A 19,901-nucleotide genomic window follows, 5' to 3' on the forward strand; every position below is an offset into this window, starting at 1 on the left:
GGTGGCAATATCATGCTGTGGGGATGTTTTTCAGCTGCAGGGACTGTTGGGATTGAGGGAAAGATGAATGGAGCAATCCTTGGAGACATCCTTGAGGAAAATCTGCTCCAGAGCACTCAGGACCTAAGACTGGAGTGACTATTCACTTTCCAACAGGACAATGATCCTAAGCACACGACGCAGGAATGGCTTTGGCACAAGTCTGTGTGAATGTCCTCAAGTGGCCCAGCCAGAGCCCGGACTTGAAACCGAACAAGCATCTTTAGAAAGACCTGAAAATAGCTGTGCATTGACGCTCCCTGTCGCACCTCACAGGGCTTGAGGATCTGCAGAGAAGATTCTCAAATCCAGGTCTGCCATGACTGTAGTGTCATACCCAAGAAGACTTGAGGCTGTAATAACAGCAAAAGGTGCCTCAGCAAAGTACTGAGTGAAGGGTCTGGATATTTATTTATGTAAATGTGATATTTCAGTGTCTGTGTTCTGTGTTTTGTGTGTTTTTTTTTTTGTTAATTTGCACAAATTTCTACAAACTGACTTTCACTTTCTCATTATGGAGTATTTGTGTGTAGATTAAGGAAGGGGAAATGCATATTCATTTTAGAATAAGGTGGAAAAATTGAAGGAGTCTGAATACTTTTGAGCAGCAAGAATTTTGGAAGTGTGGGACTTCCCCCCCCCCCCCCCCCCCCCTCCTGTGGACTATCGCAGGTCTTTTCATTACCTTTTTCATCTTGATGAATTAAAGCACGTCACATTTGGAGATTAGAGCTCCCAGGATACCTGGGTCCCCTGCTGCGAGGGAGTATGTGTCGCAGGTAGGGATGCCCCCCCCCCCCCCCCCCAAAAAAAAATACAGATTGATCATGGAATGGCATGAAACCAGGAATGGATCAGCCCGATTGGTTGACCTGGGATGAGGTGGCAACCCTAGTCGCAGGAGACCAGGCTAGCCTGGCTGCCTCCTGTCCAAATTAATCCCACTTTTAAAGCAAATATCATTTGTCAGGTGCACTTCCGAGCATAGTAGAACTTGATAGAAAAACCAAACGTGAAAGACCCTACAGTATATTGCTTGTCTTGGCCTCAACCTGTACTGCAGGTTTGAGTTTGGCAAAGTCGCTGCAACCTTGCCAGGGCCACATGGCTTGCCAGCTCTTATCTATAACCTGAGTGCAGGCATTTGCTCTGCAGTGTCTGGCTAAAATTCAGGCGTTGGATTACAGGCCATCTTTGTATTTAACAGGGAGGGGAAAAAAACGATTAGGTGCTGGAAGAATCAGATTGAGAAATGCTTTCACTGCTTGCATCACCAGCTTTGCTGTAATGCCTCAGCTAGACCGACTTCTTCTTCTTCACAGAGTTTATCAAGCACGGGAGTGAGAAAATTCAAGAGAAAGTGAAGGTCTCCAGCTCCAAGCTGTTCTCATAGTGAGTATTAAATTTCCACTGGGACTCTGCTTTTTTTTTTTTTTTAAATACCTTTAGCTTGCTTTTAACAGGTTGCACATAAGACGTGCAGAAGTTGTGGCTGTATAGCTGGCAGGAATGGGTAAGGTAGATCTAAATCCCACGGGTGGTGAATTGTCAAAAAAGGTTGATTAGATAACTAGTTCCAGAAACTAATGCCCTGTAGTACACAGCTCTTGTGTCTGTGTAGTTTTGGGTTTTTTTTTGTTTTTTTTTTGGGGGGGGGGTTCTCTCTAACAGGTCTATCCAGTAACGACCGGTAGGAAGAGCTGCGTTAGTGCCCGGCGCACCCGCGGTTGCCGCATGCACAGTGCAGCTCACCTACCGCTCAGTCCTGTATGTAAATAGCTTGCAAATGCAAGCTGCGTCTAAGAAGCGTCCGTGAAGCGTTAGGCCCGCGCAACCCATTTTTACTGTATAGAGCGCCTATACAGTATCCTGGGTGCGCGGGCCTAACGCTTCACGGCCACGCTGGTATCTGTCATTTCAAATGTCATTTGAAATGACAGATACCAGTCCCTTCTTCCCTCCTCCCGGAGCAAGGCTGCTTTTCGCGCCCTGCTTCGGGAGGAGGGGAGAGGGGACTGGCACGGGGGAAGCCATGATGTCCGGAGGGGAGCTGCAAAAGTAAGTCGCCGAGCGTAGGATTGCCCGTCCTCTCCCCTCTCTTGCAACTTTTTTTTTCGCTTTTTTTTTGCTTCGGAAGGAGGGGAGAGGACTGGGGCTGCCCCGGAGACCAGCATCCATGGACGCGGCCAGGGCAGGTGAGCGGGGGCTGGGGGAAAGCTTGCCGCCTACCCTTACCCCTGCCTCTAACTCAGGGGTAAGGGTAGGCGGTAAGTTAGCAGGTTAAACGTGCGGCAGAACGGCAGGGTAAAATAGCGATAGTCGGGGCGCGGGTTACTGGATGCTAGGGAATAGCTAATTCGCTCGTTTGCATGCAATATACATGCCGCGTGCGGAAGGGGTTGCCCGGGGATTTTAGGACGCGGTAAGGGTAGGTTAAAGGGTAGAGATGTGAATCGTTTTCCATATCGTCTTAACGATAGAAATCGTGTGGCAGGAGAAGAAAATCGTGTTTGGCACGATTATTTCGTTGAAAAATCGTTAAAAATCGTTTTTTCCGATTAGTGCGCACTAACTCAAAATGATACAAATAGACACTTTCCAGGTCACTGAAGGTCAGTTAGGAATGAATATGTGTTCCTATTGGCTGGCAGCCCTCTTATCTATTGATGTTACCAAGGTTACCACTGAGGTGATGGTTGGGGGGATGGGAAATGGAACTGGAAACTCATGAACACCAACAGAAAATGAAACAGTGTTCACACTTCCCAGGTCAGTAAAGGTCACTTAGGAATGAATATGTATTCCTATTGGCTGGCTGTGCTCTTATCTATTGATGTTACCAAGGTTACCACTGAGGTAATGGTTGGGGAGATGTGAAATGGAAACAGTTGGAAGCTTGACATGTGATGATCAGCACTCACGTGACTAGAACTTCTTTGTTTATTATTTTTGTTAGCAGACACGTGCATGTTGAATTTGCCAATCACTGTGCATTTTAGAAAGGTGGTCCTGGCTGGAACTGTACACAGTTCAAATATATGTAATTGATTGTTGGTAAGTGTATTTTTTAAGTAGCCACACTGGCACAAGTATGTTTACTTTTCCTCCTACTTAACTCACTAGCTCAGCTTTGTAAGAAGGGCTTCTCTGCTTGAGTGAGGGTCAGGCAGCTCCCCCCTGTCTGTGAAGCCAGCCTCTCACTAGTAATGCAGGGAGGGAGCTGTCTCAGACTTCACCATCCTCCCCCCCCCCCCCCCTCACCCACACACCATTCACTAGCTGGGACATGGGGGAAGTCAGGAGTGAGGGTCAGGCAGCTCCCCCCTGTCTGTGAAGCCAGCCTCTCACTAGTAATGCAGGGAGGGAGCTGTCTCAGACTGGTATCAGGGTTAGGGCACTGTGTGCAGGAAGATCACAACACTCCTGGTATTAATAGGGATAGGGCACTGTAAGAGATGACTGTAGTAGATTGAATAAAGATCTGATGTTTCTGCTCTCCTCACACCAAACAAAAACAACACACAAGCAGAGAAGCCCTTCTTACAAAGCTGAGCTAGTGAGTTAAGTAGGAGGAAAAGTAAACATACTTGTGCCAGTGTGGCTACTTAAAAAATAAACTTACCAACAATCAATTACATATATTTGAACTGTGTACAGTTCCAGCCAGGACCACCTTTCTAAAATGCACAGTGATTGGCAAATTCAACATGCACTAGCATTTCAGGTGCCTGCTAACAAAAATAATAAACAAACAAGTTCTAGTCACGTGAGTGCTGATCATTACATTACTTTTTGTCAAGCTTCCAACTGTTTCCATTTCACATCCCCCCAACCATTACCTCAGTGTTAGCCTTGGTAACATCAATAGATAAGAGCACAGCCAGCCAATAGGAATACATACATACATATTCATTCCTAAGTGACCTTTACTGACCTGGGAAGTGTGAACACTTTGTTTCATTTTCTGTTGGTGTTCGTTAGTTTCCAGTTCCATTTCCCATCCCCCCAACCATCACCTCAGTGGTAACCTTGGTAACATCAATAGATAAGAGGGCAGCCAGCCAATAGGAACACATATTCATTCCTAACTGACCTTCAGTGACCTGGAAAGTGTTTATTTGTATCATTTTCAGTTAGTGCGCACTAACTCGATTTAGTGCGCACTAACACGATTTAACGATTTTTAACGATAAATCGTTAGAATTTCTATTGTATCGTGTTCTATAACGATTTAAGACGATATTAACATTATCGGACGATAATTTTAATCGTTGAAAAACGATTCACATCCCTATTAAAGGGGGTTGTGGATCGCAGGAAGGGCTAACGCGGCTGGAAAGTGAGTAGAACGTGGGTTAGGAGCGGGGTAAACGCGGCCACACTTTACTGGATAGACCTATAAACTGGTTTAATTCCAGCCTAGGACATTTGGTCTAATCACGTGACTGGTATCGTGTGATCTGCATGAAATTGGTGACACTTATGGTCCCTAATGGGATGGCAGCCTATGTTGCCATAGCTGATAGGTGCCATCCCTGTTGTAACTACCACCTGAGGTCAGGAAGGCACTGAGACTAAATCCCGTATCCTCCGAGCACTAGTCTTCTCTCCAGCAGTTAGGAGCATGCTGTTGGTGCCCTTTTGAATTGTTGGCAGGGACAAACTTGCAGAACAGCAGAAAAAATATTTTTACCAAAAATGACATTTGCTCGTTTTTACTTCTCTTATTTAGCCATATAACTAAAGCAAACCTCTGAAGGCTAAGGTCTGCTTGTATTACATTTCCATGAAAGCTCAGATGTAGAATTTTTAGGAGGGAGGGGATGTTAATATGTGGAAAAAAAAATTGTGTGCGTGTGTGTATATATATGTGTATATATATATATATATATAAATATAATACAAATTTAAACAGGTCTTCTCCTAAATGGGAGGGGGAAGGTTGCCAGCTATGAGTTACAGTGTTAGCTATCGATCTGTGTGTTTAATGCATCATTCACTAGGAACATTATTACATTCCCCAGGCTTATATAAACTATGGGGTACATTTTCAAAGGAGCCTGGCCACGTGCATAAACCCCAGTACACACGTAAGTGCTGGGCCTCTTTGAAGGGGAGGGGGGCGGGCCGGGACATTGATCGCTGTCCCGGAGCCTCACGCAGCTGCCTGCATGTGCAGCTTATTTCAGGTCAGGCCCTGAGGTAAGTTGGAAAAGAACAACAACAAAAAAAAAAAAAAGCAAAAAGGTAGGATTTAGGGGTTGGGGAAGCGAGGTAGGCAAGCTCCCTCCCAGTCCACTCCTTAATTGGAGTGAACTGGGGAAGGCCAGGATGTGTCGCCATGCAGAAACTGCATTAGTCTTCCTTCCCCCCCCCCCCCCCACTTGTGTGCACGGCCCCCCAGATTTTATAACATGTGCACGTCTGTGTGCGCACACCTTTGAAAATCTACCCTTAAGTTTTTTGTTTTTTTTTTAATATGGCCATAATACCTCATACATGGCTATAGGGTCTAGTAACTCTTGGTAAGATTTGCTATTCCATTAGTCATTGGCACTCTTAAGAGGTTAGGATGTAATATCAGTGGCTAGTGCCATGCATACTGGACCTGCAAGCCTGATTGAACATTTTTGTTCATTTAGCTGGTATGTATTGCTTTATAACTCGGAAATAGAAATGTGCAAAACAAAATGTGTAGGGCCAGCCCGATGGGTCAATGGCAGTGCTGGATGCTGCTATGCAGGAGACTTGGAGAGGGCTGGAGATGCTACAGAGATGGTATTCATGTGCCCTTTTTGGGAAGGTCTCTCTTACAGTGCTGAACCCTAACCCTGGCTTCTGCAGGTCAGCTGAGCTCTAGAAGGAGCTGCAGCGGTGGACCTTGGCTGAAGACACTCACCGCAATAGCTAGGCTTCTGGTTGGATGTTGAAATAAGAGGGAAGAGTCCTTGGGTAGGTGCAGGTAGGGTTTGCAGCACAATAGAGGCCAGATCTGATTTAGCTGGAAGTGCACAGGAGCAGGAGGAATCTTCTGGGCTAGAAAAGAAATTGGATGTAAATCATGAGAGCCTGCAAAACTCCTTTTTTTGGGGGTGGGGGGGGGGGTTCTTTCAATTTTTCCTTTTACCTGCAAAATTCTTACAAGTTCATAAAATTTAAACAGTTTTTTTACAAAAGACATCTGCAGATGTCAGCAAACCTGCACCGGGTGGACCTGTAGTCATTTTGTTTGCAGATTGACAAATTCTATTCTGATTTTCACCAAGTCTGGGAAAAATTCAATGGATTTCCACAGTGCATCTGGGGAACCTTTGCACTTGATTTAAGAGAACATGAGCTGGGTATTGATGCTTCTCTCACTTGTGGTTCCTCTTGGTGAGGTTTGGGTTTGAGGCAAAAAGAAAGATAGCAAATGAGATGTGACTAAAGACACAGCAGAGGTTGAAGCATTCTTTTCATGACAGAATACTGAATGGAGACTTTTTTTTTTTTTTCCAATGGGACAATAAATTTCATAAAATAATATTTTTGCAATTTTTTTTAAAGTGCGGAAACTATCAACTTATTAAAAATGGATCGCTCCAAAAACTTGGTCACTAACCTTCAGGTGAGTAACTTTTAGAAACCTATGGCTGACTTAAAAAGAATTTACACTTTAGTGATTATTATTTTTTTTTTTTTTTAGGGTATATTTGGTGCAAACACTGGAGTTAATTTTCAAGAGAATTTATGATGTAAAACTGGATTTTACATGCAAAAATGGTTTTTTGAAAATTGCAACTTTGTTTGTTTTGGTTTTTTTTATATTAACATCTGTTATAGCAATTTCAAACTTGTTTTTTTTTTCTTCAAGATTCTAGTGTTTGTGCTCTGGATATCTGTTACATAATTTTTGAAAAAGCATCTACAAATTGTTCTCAGCCTGGAGAGGAAAAACCAGTCAGTGTCTCTGGAGTATAAAGCCACTCTTGAGAGATTCCTGAGGAAATTAAAAGGAACTGGGATAGGACGCAATGTTCTATAGTGAACTAATTACTAAAGGCTAGGAAACTGAGCAGGACTAAGTGGTCAGTTTTATCGGTTCAGAGAAGTGCCCCAGGGATATGTACTGGGACTAATGTTTAACTTTATTCATGAATAATCTGGAAAGCTAGTAATGTGTGAGGTGATCAGATTTGTAAATGATATAATTATTCAAAGTAGTTAAAATGCAAGCAGACTGAGGATTTGCAGAGGGAGGGGGTGGATATGACGAAGGCTTATAAAATTGTGTGTTGTGAAATAGGTTCATAGCAAATGGTTATTTTTCCTTTTCAAATAGTTTCATGCAATGTTCCCTAACAATTTAGGGGTGGATTTTCAGAGCCCTGCTCGCCGGTATGCCTAAATTCAAAGAGGCCTACCGGCGCGCACAGACCCCGGGACTCGCGTAAGTCCCGGGGTTTTTGGAGGGGGGCGTGTCGGGGGCGGGCCCGGTCGTCGCGGCGTTTCGGGGGCGGGTATGGGGGCGTGGCTATGGCCCGGGGCGGTCCAGGGGCGTGGCCGTGCCCTCCGTACCCGCCCCCAGGTCGCGTCCCGGCACGCAGCAGGCCCGCTGGCGCGCGGGGATTTACTTCTCCCTCGGGGAGGCGTAAATCCCCGGAGAAAGGTAAGGGGGGGGTGTAGACAGGGCCGGGCGGGTGGGTTAGGTAGAGGAAGGGAGGGGATGGTGAGGGGAGGGCGTTGGAGGGAACGGGGGTAGGCTGCGCGGCTCGGCGCGCGCCGGCTATACAAAATCAATAGCCTTGCGCGCGCCGATCCAGGTTTTTAGCAGATACGCGCGGCTCCGCGCGTATCTACTAAAATCCAGCGTACTTTTGCTTGAGTCTGATGTGCAAGCAAAAGTAGGCCAAATCGCGCTGTTTAAAAATGTACCCCTTAGTGTGCGTATGGATGGGGGGGGGGGGGGGGGTGTCTTTTTGTCCATACACAATTAAGCAATGGAATTTATTGCTGGAGGATGTGGTGAAGGCTAGTACTATAGAAAGTTTAAAAAAAAAAAAAAAAAGTTGGCTGGATGAACTTGGATCACCAATTCTGGGAATGATCTGCTGGGTACTTTCCATAGTACTGGCTCTGGAGAGAGGGTGCTAGGCTCCATGACCCACATGGGGCTTCCTGGATTCCAGATTTGTTGGGTCTAGCTTATTTTTAATATCTGAAGAAATATATTTTACTTGGAGTAACATTTCTGGAACCAGAGGGTTCTTTTTAACGTGTCTACAGTGCTGATTCTGTGGAAACATTTTAAGTTAACCTTTTTAGTTTTCTGGTCTTTATGGACTTATTCCTCTAGGTAATGTAGTTTGGCTGCCATATTAACTCTCAAAAGCTAATCAAGAAATATATTAAGTTGTGCCAATAAAAAAAAAAAAGGTATCCCTGTATATAGTTTTTGTTTTTATCTCACTAGATGGCGCATATACCATGATAGTACCTCCTTACAGACTACCTTTTTTTTTCTTGCACTCAAGTTTGTTGCTCTGAAAGGCTACATCTTATCCAAATTTCACAGGAGGCTGTGTGCAAAATACATCTGTGGCATGTTGAAAGGGGGTTTTAATTTTGAGTCAATGTACAGTAACTTGACTCCTTCCCTCTTTTCAAACAACCTTTCTTTCACAAACTGGCAGCTCAGTGGTCGGGGAGTGCACACGTGTTCATTTAGAATCAACAGGGTACCACATGATGTCTTTTTTGGTTGTAGTGTAGTAAATCAAAAATTCTGCTTGAATTCATGTCGGCTGTCTCCTGAAATCATCTGTAGATTTGGGTAGATATGGGACTATATCATTAGTATGCACATGTCATGCACACAGGTGTGCGCCAACTAAATGGTAGGAAGAAACAGAACTAGCTAACAAAGCAAACCCAGGCATGCCAACATATACATCAGTTTAGTTTAATCCATTAGTAATTTTTTTACACTATTTTGTTTTCTGGACCAAAGTTCTTTTCTTTTGTGGTGGTGGGGGGGGGGGGGGTGCTATCAGCAGCTGATACCACAACAGCGACCAGAAGAGCAATTACTTGTCTCGAGATGCCCTGGGATCCCAGGACAATGTTTTAGTCTTTGCATGCCAGGACATTGCTTGTAATGACAGCATCAGTTTGTTTTTTGGTACACACACGTTGTTTAGGATCTGCTGTAACACCAGAGTTGTCGGAGCTGAGCTGGTGCTGATAGTCACTATAAGAGAGCAAAGCTTATCACCTAGTCGGGGCCAGTTCTTACAGTAGGCGAACTAGGTGTTCCCATACAGCGCTAAAGTTTGGGGGTGAGTTGATGGCAGCAAAATCCCCAAAGCGTTAAGGCGCCACCTTAGAGCCCGGCACTCCAAGGCAGAAGGGAGCGAATGCTAGAGAGAGAGAGAGAGCGCAGGATGGGTGGGGCCCCCTTTTTTTTTTTTTTTTGCAGTGCAACGAGAGAGAGGGAGGTTGCTGGTATGCTGAGCATGGAGTGAAGAAAGAGGAGGATACTGGGGGGAGCTGGCCAAAGGCACAGAGAAGGGACCGGGGGGGGGGGTACAGAACTTGGGTGAAAAGTGGATGCTGAGCAGGGGGAGAGGTACCAGAGCTGTTACCAATAGGCAGGTATTTGGTGGGAGGGATGCAAAATTGGAAGGTTTTTGCCTAGGGTGTTTACTACTCTATGCAGGGCCAGTGCAAGGGTGAAAGATCAATGAATGATTTCAAGATCTTGGTAACGAAGGCGCAGTATTTCAAAAGGTTAATATTCTTGTCTGTAATGTCAGTCTTTAAGCTTTATTTTCCTCTTATTTAGCCTCCAATGTTGTCAACTGATGATATCAATCTGGGACCCTCTGCAAATCCAAAGTAAGTACATAAGGCTCTGCGTGCACACACACGTACATTTCCAAAGATGAAATACTGGTGCAATGAAACTGAAGGGGGTTGTTTTTTATTTTTTGTTTGAAAGTCCTGATGTAATGGCAGCTAAGGGAGACTCCTCAGAACTTGGTGTCATTTACATGAATCTTGTGAAAGGGAGAATCACTGCTGGGTCCAACCACACTTGGGATTGCACATCTCGATTGCAGTGCCCATGGGCGCAGATTTAATAGGATTTCTGGGATGGCATAGTAAATGTACTTTTTGAGTACTAACCCTCAAGACATTTTACTGTTTGTTAAATTTGATGTACTGCATGTCAAAAGCAAATAATCCAAGTGGTCTGGAACCTTGTGACTGTTTTTAGTTTAGGCTTGAAATATGGGGGTAGATTTTATAAAAGTACGCTGGATTTTATAAGATTTGCGCGTATCTTATAAAATCCGGGGTCGGCGCGCGCTGCCTGTTCCCTCCGCCTCCCCTCACCTTCCCCTCCCTTCCCCTATCTAAAACCCCCCCCCCCCCACCTTTGTTGGCAGATTTATGCCTGCCGGCGCGCCATCACCCGATCCGGGGGCTGGTCCAGAGGCCTCGACCACGCCCCCGGGCTGGCATCACGCCCCCGACACGCCTCTCGCGCTGTCCACCTGACACACCCCCTTTGCAAAGCCCCGGGACTTACGCGCGTCCCAGGGCTTGCGCGTGCCGCCGAGCCTATGCAAAATAGGCTCGGCGCGCGCAGGGGCCTTTTAAGAGGGTTACGCTCATAACTTATGCACGTAACCCTTTTAAAATCCGGCCCATAATGTTTAAATTTTCTAAGGTGGAGGAAGGTTCAGTGTGGCTGGTAAAGGTGGGTAGAATCTAGCACGGCTTCCTACTGTGCAAATGATCTCATAGCGTTAAGAGCCTGGAAGGGACACTGAATAATGTCCCGTGGTCCACCTTAAGTCTCAGGAAATAACTGCTTCAGCACCCAAGGTCTCTGAACCTCTTTACAATTCCTCACACACAGAAACCCTGGCATTTTTCCTGCTTTTGCAACCAGTCTAATCTGGCGATTTTCCATCCTCTGCACAGAGGTTCAGCTTGATCAAAAAGGGATGAATTTGTGGATGTCAGGGGTTGGAATATCTTTGCGAGATCTCCCTTGGTGTGCTCTCTTGACATTTTCTTTCTTTTTCTTTCTGAAAACCAGCTTTTCAATTTTAAGAACAAGTTTTTTATAGTGTGAAAACCATGAGCACAATAAGAAAATGAACTGTCCATTCATTTTATTTACTCTTTAGCACAAATATTGAGGGTATTTATGGTTTTGAAACTTTTTTTTTTTTTTTTTTCTGAAACAGCTTCAACTCTTATTGTGCATGGACTAATTTTGTTTCTTACCAACATGCTCTGTGTTGAGCCATGGTAACTAGTCCTATCTAGGGATTTCACTGCAATAGTGTTTTTGTCAGAAGAGAAGGTGCAGCTTGGATGAGATGACACATGTCTCAAATCTGTTGGACCAAAAGAAGTAAACTCTAAAGCTGACTGACGACCTTGTTTGCAAGTGTGATGCTATATCTTGGCCAGAGCAACTGAAGCCAAAGGGTTGTAGGTAGCGTTCCTAAAGATCAAAGGGGATGAGATTCCACCATGTCATAAAAATGTATCTTAGGACCTCTTAGACAGTGGACATCCATAGTAAAATACAGTGACGGATGAGAGAGTTTAATTATAAAATCTTTGTTCTTTTCTTAATAGTGCAAAACCAAAAGATTTTGATTTCCTAAAAGTTATTGGAAAAGGGAGCTTTGGAAAAGTAAGTAGATCTTTTCTCGGTCCTTACTGATTGTGGGAAATGTAGATGGTTTTTCAGCTTGACATGGTTTTTATTGGAGGTGCGATGAGAAGACATTCGTGCTGCTTTGTTTTGAACCACTTTTGACTCTGGTTCTCTTAAATAAAAACAAAATTAAAAAAAAAAAATTCCAACTTTTTGCATATGGTGTCTCATAACTACTGAATCCAGATGCTTTCAGTTCATTATGATTTCTTAACACTGGTCATGAGCACACTAATATTGGGCTCTTTGTGTATGAGAGTGAGTCTTTTTTGTGGACAGATGTGACTTCTGGTACTCAATTTTATTTTTCTTCACTTTTTTTCCACTCCTCAATACTTGTGGTACAGGTTCTTTTAGCCAAACGCAAGTGCGATGGGAAGTTTTACGCTGTGAAAGTTCTGCAAAAGAAGACCATCCTGAAGAAGAAAGAGGTAGGACAAGTTCAGGTTCATCTATGCTGAGACATTTACTCCCTCTCCCTCTCCCCCTTTCCTACCCTGCCTGTATGTCAGAATCTCAGCTGTAACTGTTGGGGCTCCTGCAGCCAGGATGAGTCTCCGTGACATTTCTTTTCCTGAAATAAGAACTTTTGATGTGTGACATCCTGCAGTGGATATAAAAGGGATGATCTGTTATATGGGGGATGTGGTGGAACACTTAAATGCTACAACTGAAAGCCAGTTTAATTATTCCCATCAGATTAATAGCTTGGGAGTCAGGCTTTATTACGTATTTTAAGGTTTTAGGTTTTTGTAGAATAATTAAAATGAATCCCATGATTGTAGGAGCCAGATTAATCAATCTGCTTATAGGTGCATTGAGTGGATCTATAAAGGGTTGGTTTTTTTTGTTAAATTATGTTTAAGCTACTTATTTTTTTATTTTTTTTTCTGGGGGAGGAGGTGTGCAGTGATGTGGTTTACAGCATTAAAATCTAGCTAGGCTTTCATGGGAGGCAACTCTCTCTAATCCAAAGTTTCTCTTAGTGGGCGAGGGAAGGGTTCTGAACCTTGCTGCTTGCTCCCCAACACTGGTGGGGCCTATCATGAGGTCACCTCAATGAGTTCAGGGTGCTGCTGATGAGAGAATAGGGTCTGGGGTCATGCTATCTCTGAAAATGTGGAGGTGTTGGTGCTTTTCCTGCAAAAAAAACCCCCTAATATTTGTAATTGGAACGAAGTGTTTCTAAGGGTATTAACATTTTTTGTTTGCCCTCTTGTTCTCTGTGACTATAGAAAGCAATATTATATTCTCTAAGTTACATGGATATTCCATAAACAGTTAACATCCAAAGCTTTATATTGTCAAACACAAACCAGCTCTCCAAAAATAGACTCAGTCTTTTAAAGGATTTTGGAATTATTAAATTAAGGCATATTTAGTCAACCATACGGTGACTATATTGTTCCTGTGTGGACAGGTTGACTTGATGACAAGCCCTTTGAAGGAGATATGTTAAATTGCCATTTAAGTATGTCCAGGAACAAAACATTAATTTTTTTTTTTTTTTTTTTTACAATGATGTGGATTTAATTCATTCTGGTATGCAATAATTAAGTTCTCTGCGGCTTTTGAGGTGTAATCCTGCGTGAAGCATCCCCCACCACACCCTAACATCTGTTTATGACAATGACAGAACAATGCAAGATGACACAGGAGTCTTGGTATCTACTCTCATGCTGGTCTCTCACTTCTAGGCAGGCTTTACATGCAGTATGCCTTTAATCTAATTAGCAAAACCATGAATTATAGGGTAAGCAGTAACACACTTGACAAACATCACTTCTGAAGTTGAAACGTTCAAAAGAATATTTCTAGAGGGCTTCATGCTACAAGGAAGGTGTCTTCTGATTTTAGCATCCATGGTTAGGCCTTGGTGTGTTTGAATGACTGCATTAGAAATGACTGTTCTTAGAAATTCATTGATTATTCAATTTCTTAAAAAAAAAAACCCTATTGCTAGAAATAGCCTTTATTTATACTAGCAGTCCTTCTTGGGTTAGCCGAGATGTCTAAATGGAGTACAGGAAAGCTAAGATGCAATATTGGTGCATAGGAAACCAATTTCCTAATGTGCGCTCAATATTGGTACATAGGAAACAGGCACTCAATGCTGGGTGCCTGATCTAAGGGGCCGATACAATACCATGTGCTGGCTGCAGCACATGGCTCAATGTGCGATTGGGCGCACGTTTTAGATAACCCCTGATGCAAAACGGGGGTTAGTGTGTCCAAAGCGCATGTCCAATAGAGCGCGTAGCTAATAGTGCTCATCAGTGTAAATTCATGTTGATGAGGTTATTTCCCCCAGATGCAAAAAAAAAAAGTGCACCTGACGCGCACATGTTTACCTCAAAAAGTGTACAGAAAAGCAGAAAATACTGCTTTTCTGTACTTCCTCTGACTTAATAACGTGGCGCTATTAAGTTGGAGGAACAGTAAAAGGAGTAAGATAAAAAAAAAAAATGGTCTGACCACCCCCAAGATCTGGCCCGATGGGCCAAGCGGTCCTGGTCAGACCCGGGGGTCATGTATTTGAAATCTGGAATCCAAGGTCTGTATGATAAAACCACCCTTGCTAGACTGCAAATCTTCTCCCTCCTTTTTCTGTCCCTCCAACTTAATATCGCTACAATATTAAGTCTGAGGAAGTATAGAAAAACAATATTTTCTGCTTTTCTCTACATTTTTTTTTTGTATCCGGGGGAAATAGCCTCATCAACATGAATTTACGTGTGATGAGTGCTATTAGCTACACGCTCTATTGGACATGCTAACCCTCATTTTTTGCATCAGGGTTATGGACACGCTTCCAAAATGGAGTGTCCAATCGTGTGTTGAGCCATGCACTGCGGCCAGTGCACGGTATTGCATTGGTTTAGTTTTTATGGTCACTGTCATTTCGTATATTTAAAAATGTCGACAGTTTGTTTTCTTATTTAGAAGGGTGACTCTCTCTCTCTCTCCTTTCCCTCTTTCACCTCCCCCAAAATTCATGAACATATTAGCTGGTACTATTGATGATAAAGCTAGTTCAGTAGTGGAGAGCATTGGGTACTTGTGCCTTAGCTTCAATTGGCCATCCATGCCATGTAACACATGTGGCAGTAATGCCAACTCAATGTGTGATCAACCAGTCTGGTAATTTTATAGCTGTGGGCACTCTGGTGCCATTAAATTGCAATTTTCTGGACAAGATACTGATAGGAAAGTGAAGAAAGGACCACACCCTAATGTGGGTGGCTTACTCTTCCAGCAAAACCACATCATGGCAGAACGCAATGTTCTCCTGAAAAACCTCAAGCATCCTTTCCTTGTGGGTCTTCACTATTCCTTCCAGACCTCTGAGAAGCTGTACTTTGTCCTGGATTACGTCAATGGAGGAGAGGTGAGTGCATAGTAGGATGTATAACTAGTAAGGGTGGTGTTCCTGCTTCCCATGACATGCATATTATTCATCTGGCAAATCTTAAGTTAATAACTTTTTTTGTTTTGTTTTGATCTACAAATTTAGAGTAGATGTTACTGAAACATACAAGCACACTACAAGCTTCATCAGAAAACTCCAAAATACCTGCAGTCCCCCTCACCCCCTAGTAACTGTTTAAATTGTCTCTGTTCTTAGCCTCCCAGATGAGCTTTTCTTCTGCACGCTTCCCAGCACCAGGTTACATCTGAGCAGGGAATGGCTTCGCTGCTTAAACTTGCTAGAGTAGGAATGGCAAAGCCCAAAAGAAATAAAGCAAAACACTCTGAATCTGCCCTAGAGCACTCTAGGTGCTCTAGGGCAGATTCAGACATGGGTAAAAGAAACCTAGCATGCTTTCAATACAATAATGAAATTTTAAGGTCACTATCAATTTAAGTTTATTCTCTTTTTGTATTTGAAAGTGGCCTTCATTTATTATACTTAATTTTTTTTTTTTACTTTTGCAGATTCCCTTCTTTCTTTTCAGCATAACTGCAATATATTCAAGAGATGTAATTGCATATAATGGCTCTAGACTGGCTTGACAGCTTGATTATTGAGAGAACAGGATTGCAGTATTCAAGGGCCCCAGTGTTCACTAACCTGGGCTAGAGGATGGGCAGCAATCCAGCATCATGACTTGGCAATGTCTTTCTGTTGTGGTTTTTTTGGCAGACACACCAGTCTGAAATGTCTTATAAAGGATGTATTTGTTTTTAGGGTTTGGTAAACATCTCTTGACAATTACTTTTTTGTATTTTTTTTGTATCTGTAGCTGTTTTTCCATCTTCAGAGAGAGCGTTGTTTCCTGGAACCTCGTGCCCGGTTCTATGCGGCAGAGGTAGCCAGTGCTATTGGCTACCTGCACTCTTTGAATATCATCTACAGGTAAGAACAAGGCGCACAGGCTGCGTGAGCTAGGACCTTTCTCAGACTGTGACCATGCATAGCAAGGACAGATTGGAGTCCACCATGGATACTTGATCACTGTAACTTTGAGCAAGCCACTTGTGCTTATTCTGTAGAACTGCCACCATTCTTCTTTAGGAGGAAGAATGCTGTCTTTTGGCCAAACTTTCTTTGCACTATTGACCTCTTCAAATAGCCCTCATTTTCCTAGCGTGTAGACAGATGGACTCAGGACCAGTGGGTTATTCTCCCTTGTTAGCAGATGGAGAAGGAACAAGTTGATGTCACAGTATACATAGTCCCACAGTGACTCTAGCCTGCCAGTATTCTCAGTCTCCAGCAGATGGTTGATGTGCATCTCCCTATGGGGATTGCTTCGGGTTTTTTGTGGAAGGAGAAATTTTGAATTCAGGAAAAGAGGCCCACTCTCCTGCAGTGATACAAAAAGGTCCCTCCCACAGTTGAAAATTCATGAGGTGATTTCCATGGTCCCTCGGAGGTGTGCCTTGGTCCGGTAGCTGAGTTTCCCAGCGTGGAGTCAGCTGCTTATTCAGCTGAAAGGCAGCGGGTACAGGAGACAGAGTATGGCAGTGATAGCAGATGCCCTCTCCCCCCCGCAACCAGAGACCATCTCTGTACTCCAATAAACCAGGAGCTCTATGATAATGACAGTGCAGAGGAGGGAATTTCTGATCTCCCTGGTTCTGTCCAATGCTTACGGTCCTGTTCCCATCTGTTTGGAATATTGATGTTTTCTGCATTTTGTGGTGTTTGGGGTGCCATTATCAGTTTCAGATACTGCTGTTTGGTCTAGCCACTGTCCCCAGGATGTTTTCCAGGGTAATGGTGGTAGTAGCAGTGGCCTCGAAGAGAAGGGATCCTGCTGTACTCATACTTGGACGACTGGCTGATTCATCCCAAGTCTCAAGAAGAGAGCCGCCTTGTGATGCACAAGGTAATCCTCCTTGTTGCAGGAGTTTGGTTGGGTGGTGAACCTGGCCAAGAGCAGTCTTCAGCTGTCCCAGTTGTTGGAGTATCTGGAGTTTTGGTTCGATAGGGGACAGGACAAGGCTTTCCTGCTGGAAGTTTGAATTGAGGATGCATATGTGTCCTCTTCAGTGCTCGCTATTGTTTCATTGGAGCCTGCAGTCTCAGGACTATTTTCAGCTCCACTTGCTGATGGAAATCTGCTCTCACCTCTAGTGGTGGTTACAGGAGGCTCATCTGAGAGAGGGTGTTTCCTTATCTTCCCCGACCTGGTTGGTTCTTACAACGGATTCAAGTCTCCAGGGTTGGAGTTCACTGTCAGGAGCTGACTGCCCAAGGGTGTTGGAATGCTGAAGAGTCCCGCTGGAACATCAATTGCTTGGATGCCCGGGCAGTCCAGTTAGCATGCTTGCAGTTCAGCTGCAGGATCAAGTGGTCCACATGATATTGGACAATACAATCGGGCTGATACAGTAAGGACATGTAAAGCAGTGCCAGGCGCCCGCTCATTTGCCGTGTGCATATTTTGGTTCACATACCGCTCGATTTAGTATTCAAATTAGACACAAATCCAAGCAGCGTTCAAAGCGCGTCAATGAAGCGGTAGGCGTTCGCAATCCATTTTACTGTATAGAGCGGTATGCAGCGCCTATACAGTATCCGGGGTGCGCTGGTACCTGTCATTTGAAGTGTCATTACAAATGTCATTCCACCAGGTAAGTGGATGGTTCTTTTCTACAGACCCCGCTGCCTTGAGCGCTCGGCCGGACGTCCAAGGTTGCAGCTTGGACGTCATGGACATTCATGGACTCCCGGATACAGGCGGGAAGGTCCATGAACGGATGCCGCGACCTTGGACATCAGAGGTCGCGGCTTCTGTTCATGAACCTTCCTGCCTGTAGGCCCTGCTGCCTTGAGCGCCCGGCCAGACGTCCAATCCGCGGCGTCCAAGCAGGAGGAAGGCTCCGGATAGGGCGTCCATGTCTCCGCTGGACCCCGGAACCTCAGGACGCCTATCTCTCCGGTGTCCGTAGAGGCGTCCATGTCAGGAGCCTCAGACGCCCAGAGATGGATGGTACAGTTGAACCGAAACAGAACACATACCTGCTCTGGTCTTGCTGCTGGGTTCTCCGGTCTTGCTGCTGGGTTCCCCTTGCTGCTGGGCTCCCCTGTTCGCCTCTCTAATCTGCCAAGCATTTCTTATTCTGCTTCTCAACCGAATGAAAAATATCACCAGAGCCAGTATCTACATGTTGTCCATGGCGCTGTCCGGTACGAAGCTGACTGAACACCACACTAATGCCAGGGATAGGGTAGGCAGTAAATATTCAGGTTAAAGACGCAGTAAATAAGCTGGTTAATAGGGCGATAATTTGGGCGCACGTTACTGTATCGGAGGGAATAGCTAATCCGATCATTAACATGTCAAATACATGTGGCGGGCGGAAAGGGATACGCGTCCTTTTTGGCAAGCAGTAAGGACACGTAAAAGCAGCTACTGAATCGTGGGTACGCCTTACGCGGCCAAAGCGGGTTAAAAACCAGGTAACCACGGCTGCACTTTACTGTATCGGCCCAAATGACTGTCTATATCAATCACCAGGGAGGAACCAAGAGCTGCGATATGGTCCTCCTTACATGCTTTTTCCAGGTTTTATCATCTAGATGTGCAGGCCCGGGAGGCTGCAGCCTTTGCACATGCGGTGTTGACTGGACTGCAGGCAGCCTCCCACCCTGTTGGGGAGTAGCTTTGGTACATCCCACTGGTCTTGAGTCCACCTATCTACACACTAGGAAATAGAGAAATTACTTACCTGATAATTTTATTTTCCTTAGTATAGAGAGATGGACTGGGCTTCCTGCCCTTGGCTGCCGCTTGTGTGTGTGTGTGTGTGTGTGTCAGCAGTCTCCTGTTGGGCTCTGGGTCCCAAGGGATTACTGGCAAGTGTTCATCCAGTCCCTAGATTGGGGTACTTAAAATCTTACATGAGTTCAGTGTTTCTTGTTTGAGTACAGTTATGGCTGCATGCTTTTAATCAATTTTTTTGCTAGTCTGTCAGTTGTTTTTGGAGAGAGTACTGGCAGGCTGGGGTCACAGCAGGACTATAAATACTATATCTGTTTGCTCCGTCTCCATCTGCTAACAGGGGAGCATAACCCATTGGTCCTGAGTCCATCTGTCTACACTAAGAAAAAAAATTATTGGGTAAGTAACTTCTCCATTTTCTCTTACACTGAATGAAATAGTGTTCATATTTTTCTTTCCAGCATCTGAATATTGGCAGGTATGTTAAATCTGAGTTCTGGGAGTGAATTCCAGCTAGTTTTCATCTTTCTTTATGAAATATTTTATAACTTCTTGTTTTGTTTTTATTGTAAGCTTCAGTGCTTAGGATGATTCTTGGTGTCTGATAAGGTGGGGTATAAGTGTAATAGAACACACAGAGCACAGCTTCTGCAGTGCATAAAAGTTAAGGTGGTGAAATGGAGCATTTTCTGTTTCTTCCAGGGACCTTAAGCCTGAAAACATTCTCCTCGATTGCCAGGTGTGTATGATAACCTACCCTAATCCAACTACTTCTTGATCCCTGTAAAGCCTGAATAGTGCTAAACCTTGCTAGGGAACCAGTGAGGTACGGTTCTGACTTGGACTGGGAGAAACTGTTGCTTCCAGAATGGCATTGGCCCTGTGGTTGGGCAAGTTACGCCTCGGGTATTCCCCTGTCCCAGAGGGCTTACAATCTAGGTTTGTACCTGAGGCAATGGAGGGTGGAG

At 44.4% G+C, this 19,901-nt stretch overlaps 1 protein-coding gene across 3 annotated transcripts in view; it reads left to right on the forward strand.

Moving 5' to 3' along the window:
* SGK2 (serum/glucocorticoid regulated kinase 2) overlaps positions 1-19,901 on the forward strand; it is a 73,486-nt gene that overhangs the window by 26,880 nt on the left and 26,705 nt on the right. For 2 of the 3 annotated variants that reach the window (XM_029612958.1, XM_029612956.1), the window contains exons 2-9: positions 1,362-1,431; positions 6,586-6,646; positions 9,863-9,915; positions 11,680-11,737; positions 12,109-12,192; positions 15,018-15,149; positions 16,006-16,118; positions 19,636-19,672. In XM_029612958.1, coding sequence (XP_029468818.1) covers positions 6,611-6,646; positions 9,863-9,915; positions 11,680-11,737; positions 12,109-12,192; positions 15,018-15,149; positions 16,006-16,118; positions 19,636-19,672 — 513 coding nt within the window. In that variant the 5' untranslated portion in view covers positions 1,362-1,431; positions 6,586-6,610. The remainder of the gene's footprint in view (positions 1-1,361; positions 1,432-6,585; positions 6,647-9,862; positions 9,916-11,679; positions 11,738-12,108; positions 12,193-15,017; positions 15,150-16,005; positions 16,119-19,635; positions 19,673-19,901) is intronic. The other variant, XM_029612959.1, reaches the window with a different exon arrangement.

This window comes from Rhinatrema bivittatum, chromosome 8 (assembly GCF_901001135.1).
Source record: "Rhinatrema bivittatum chromosome 8, aRhiBiv1.1, whole genome shotgun sequence".
Taxonomy (NCBI): Eukaryota; Metazoa; Chordata; class Amphibia; order Gymnophiona; family Rhinatrematidae; genus Rhinatrema; species Rhinatrema bivittatum.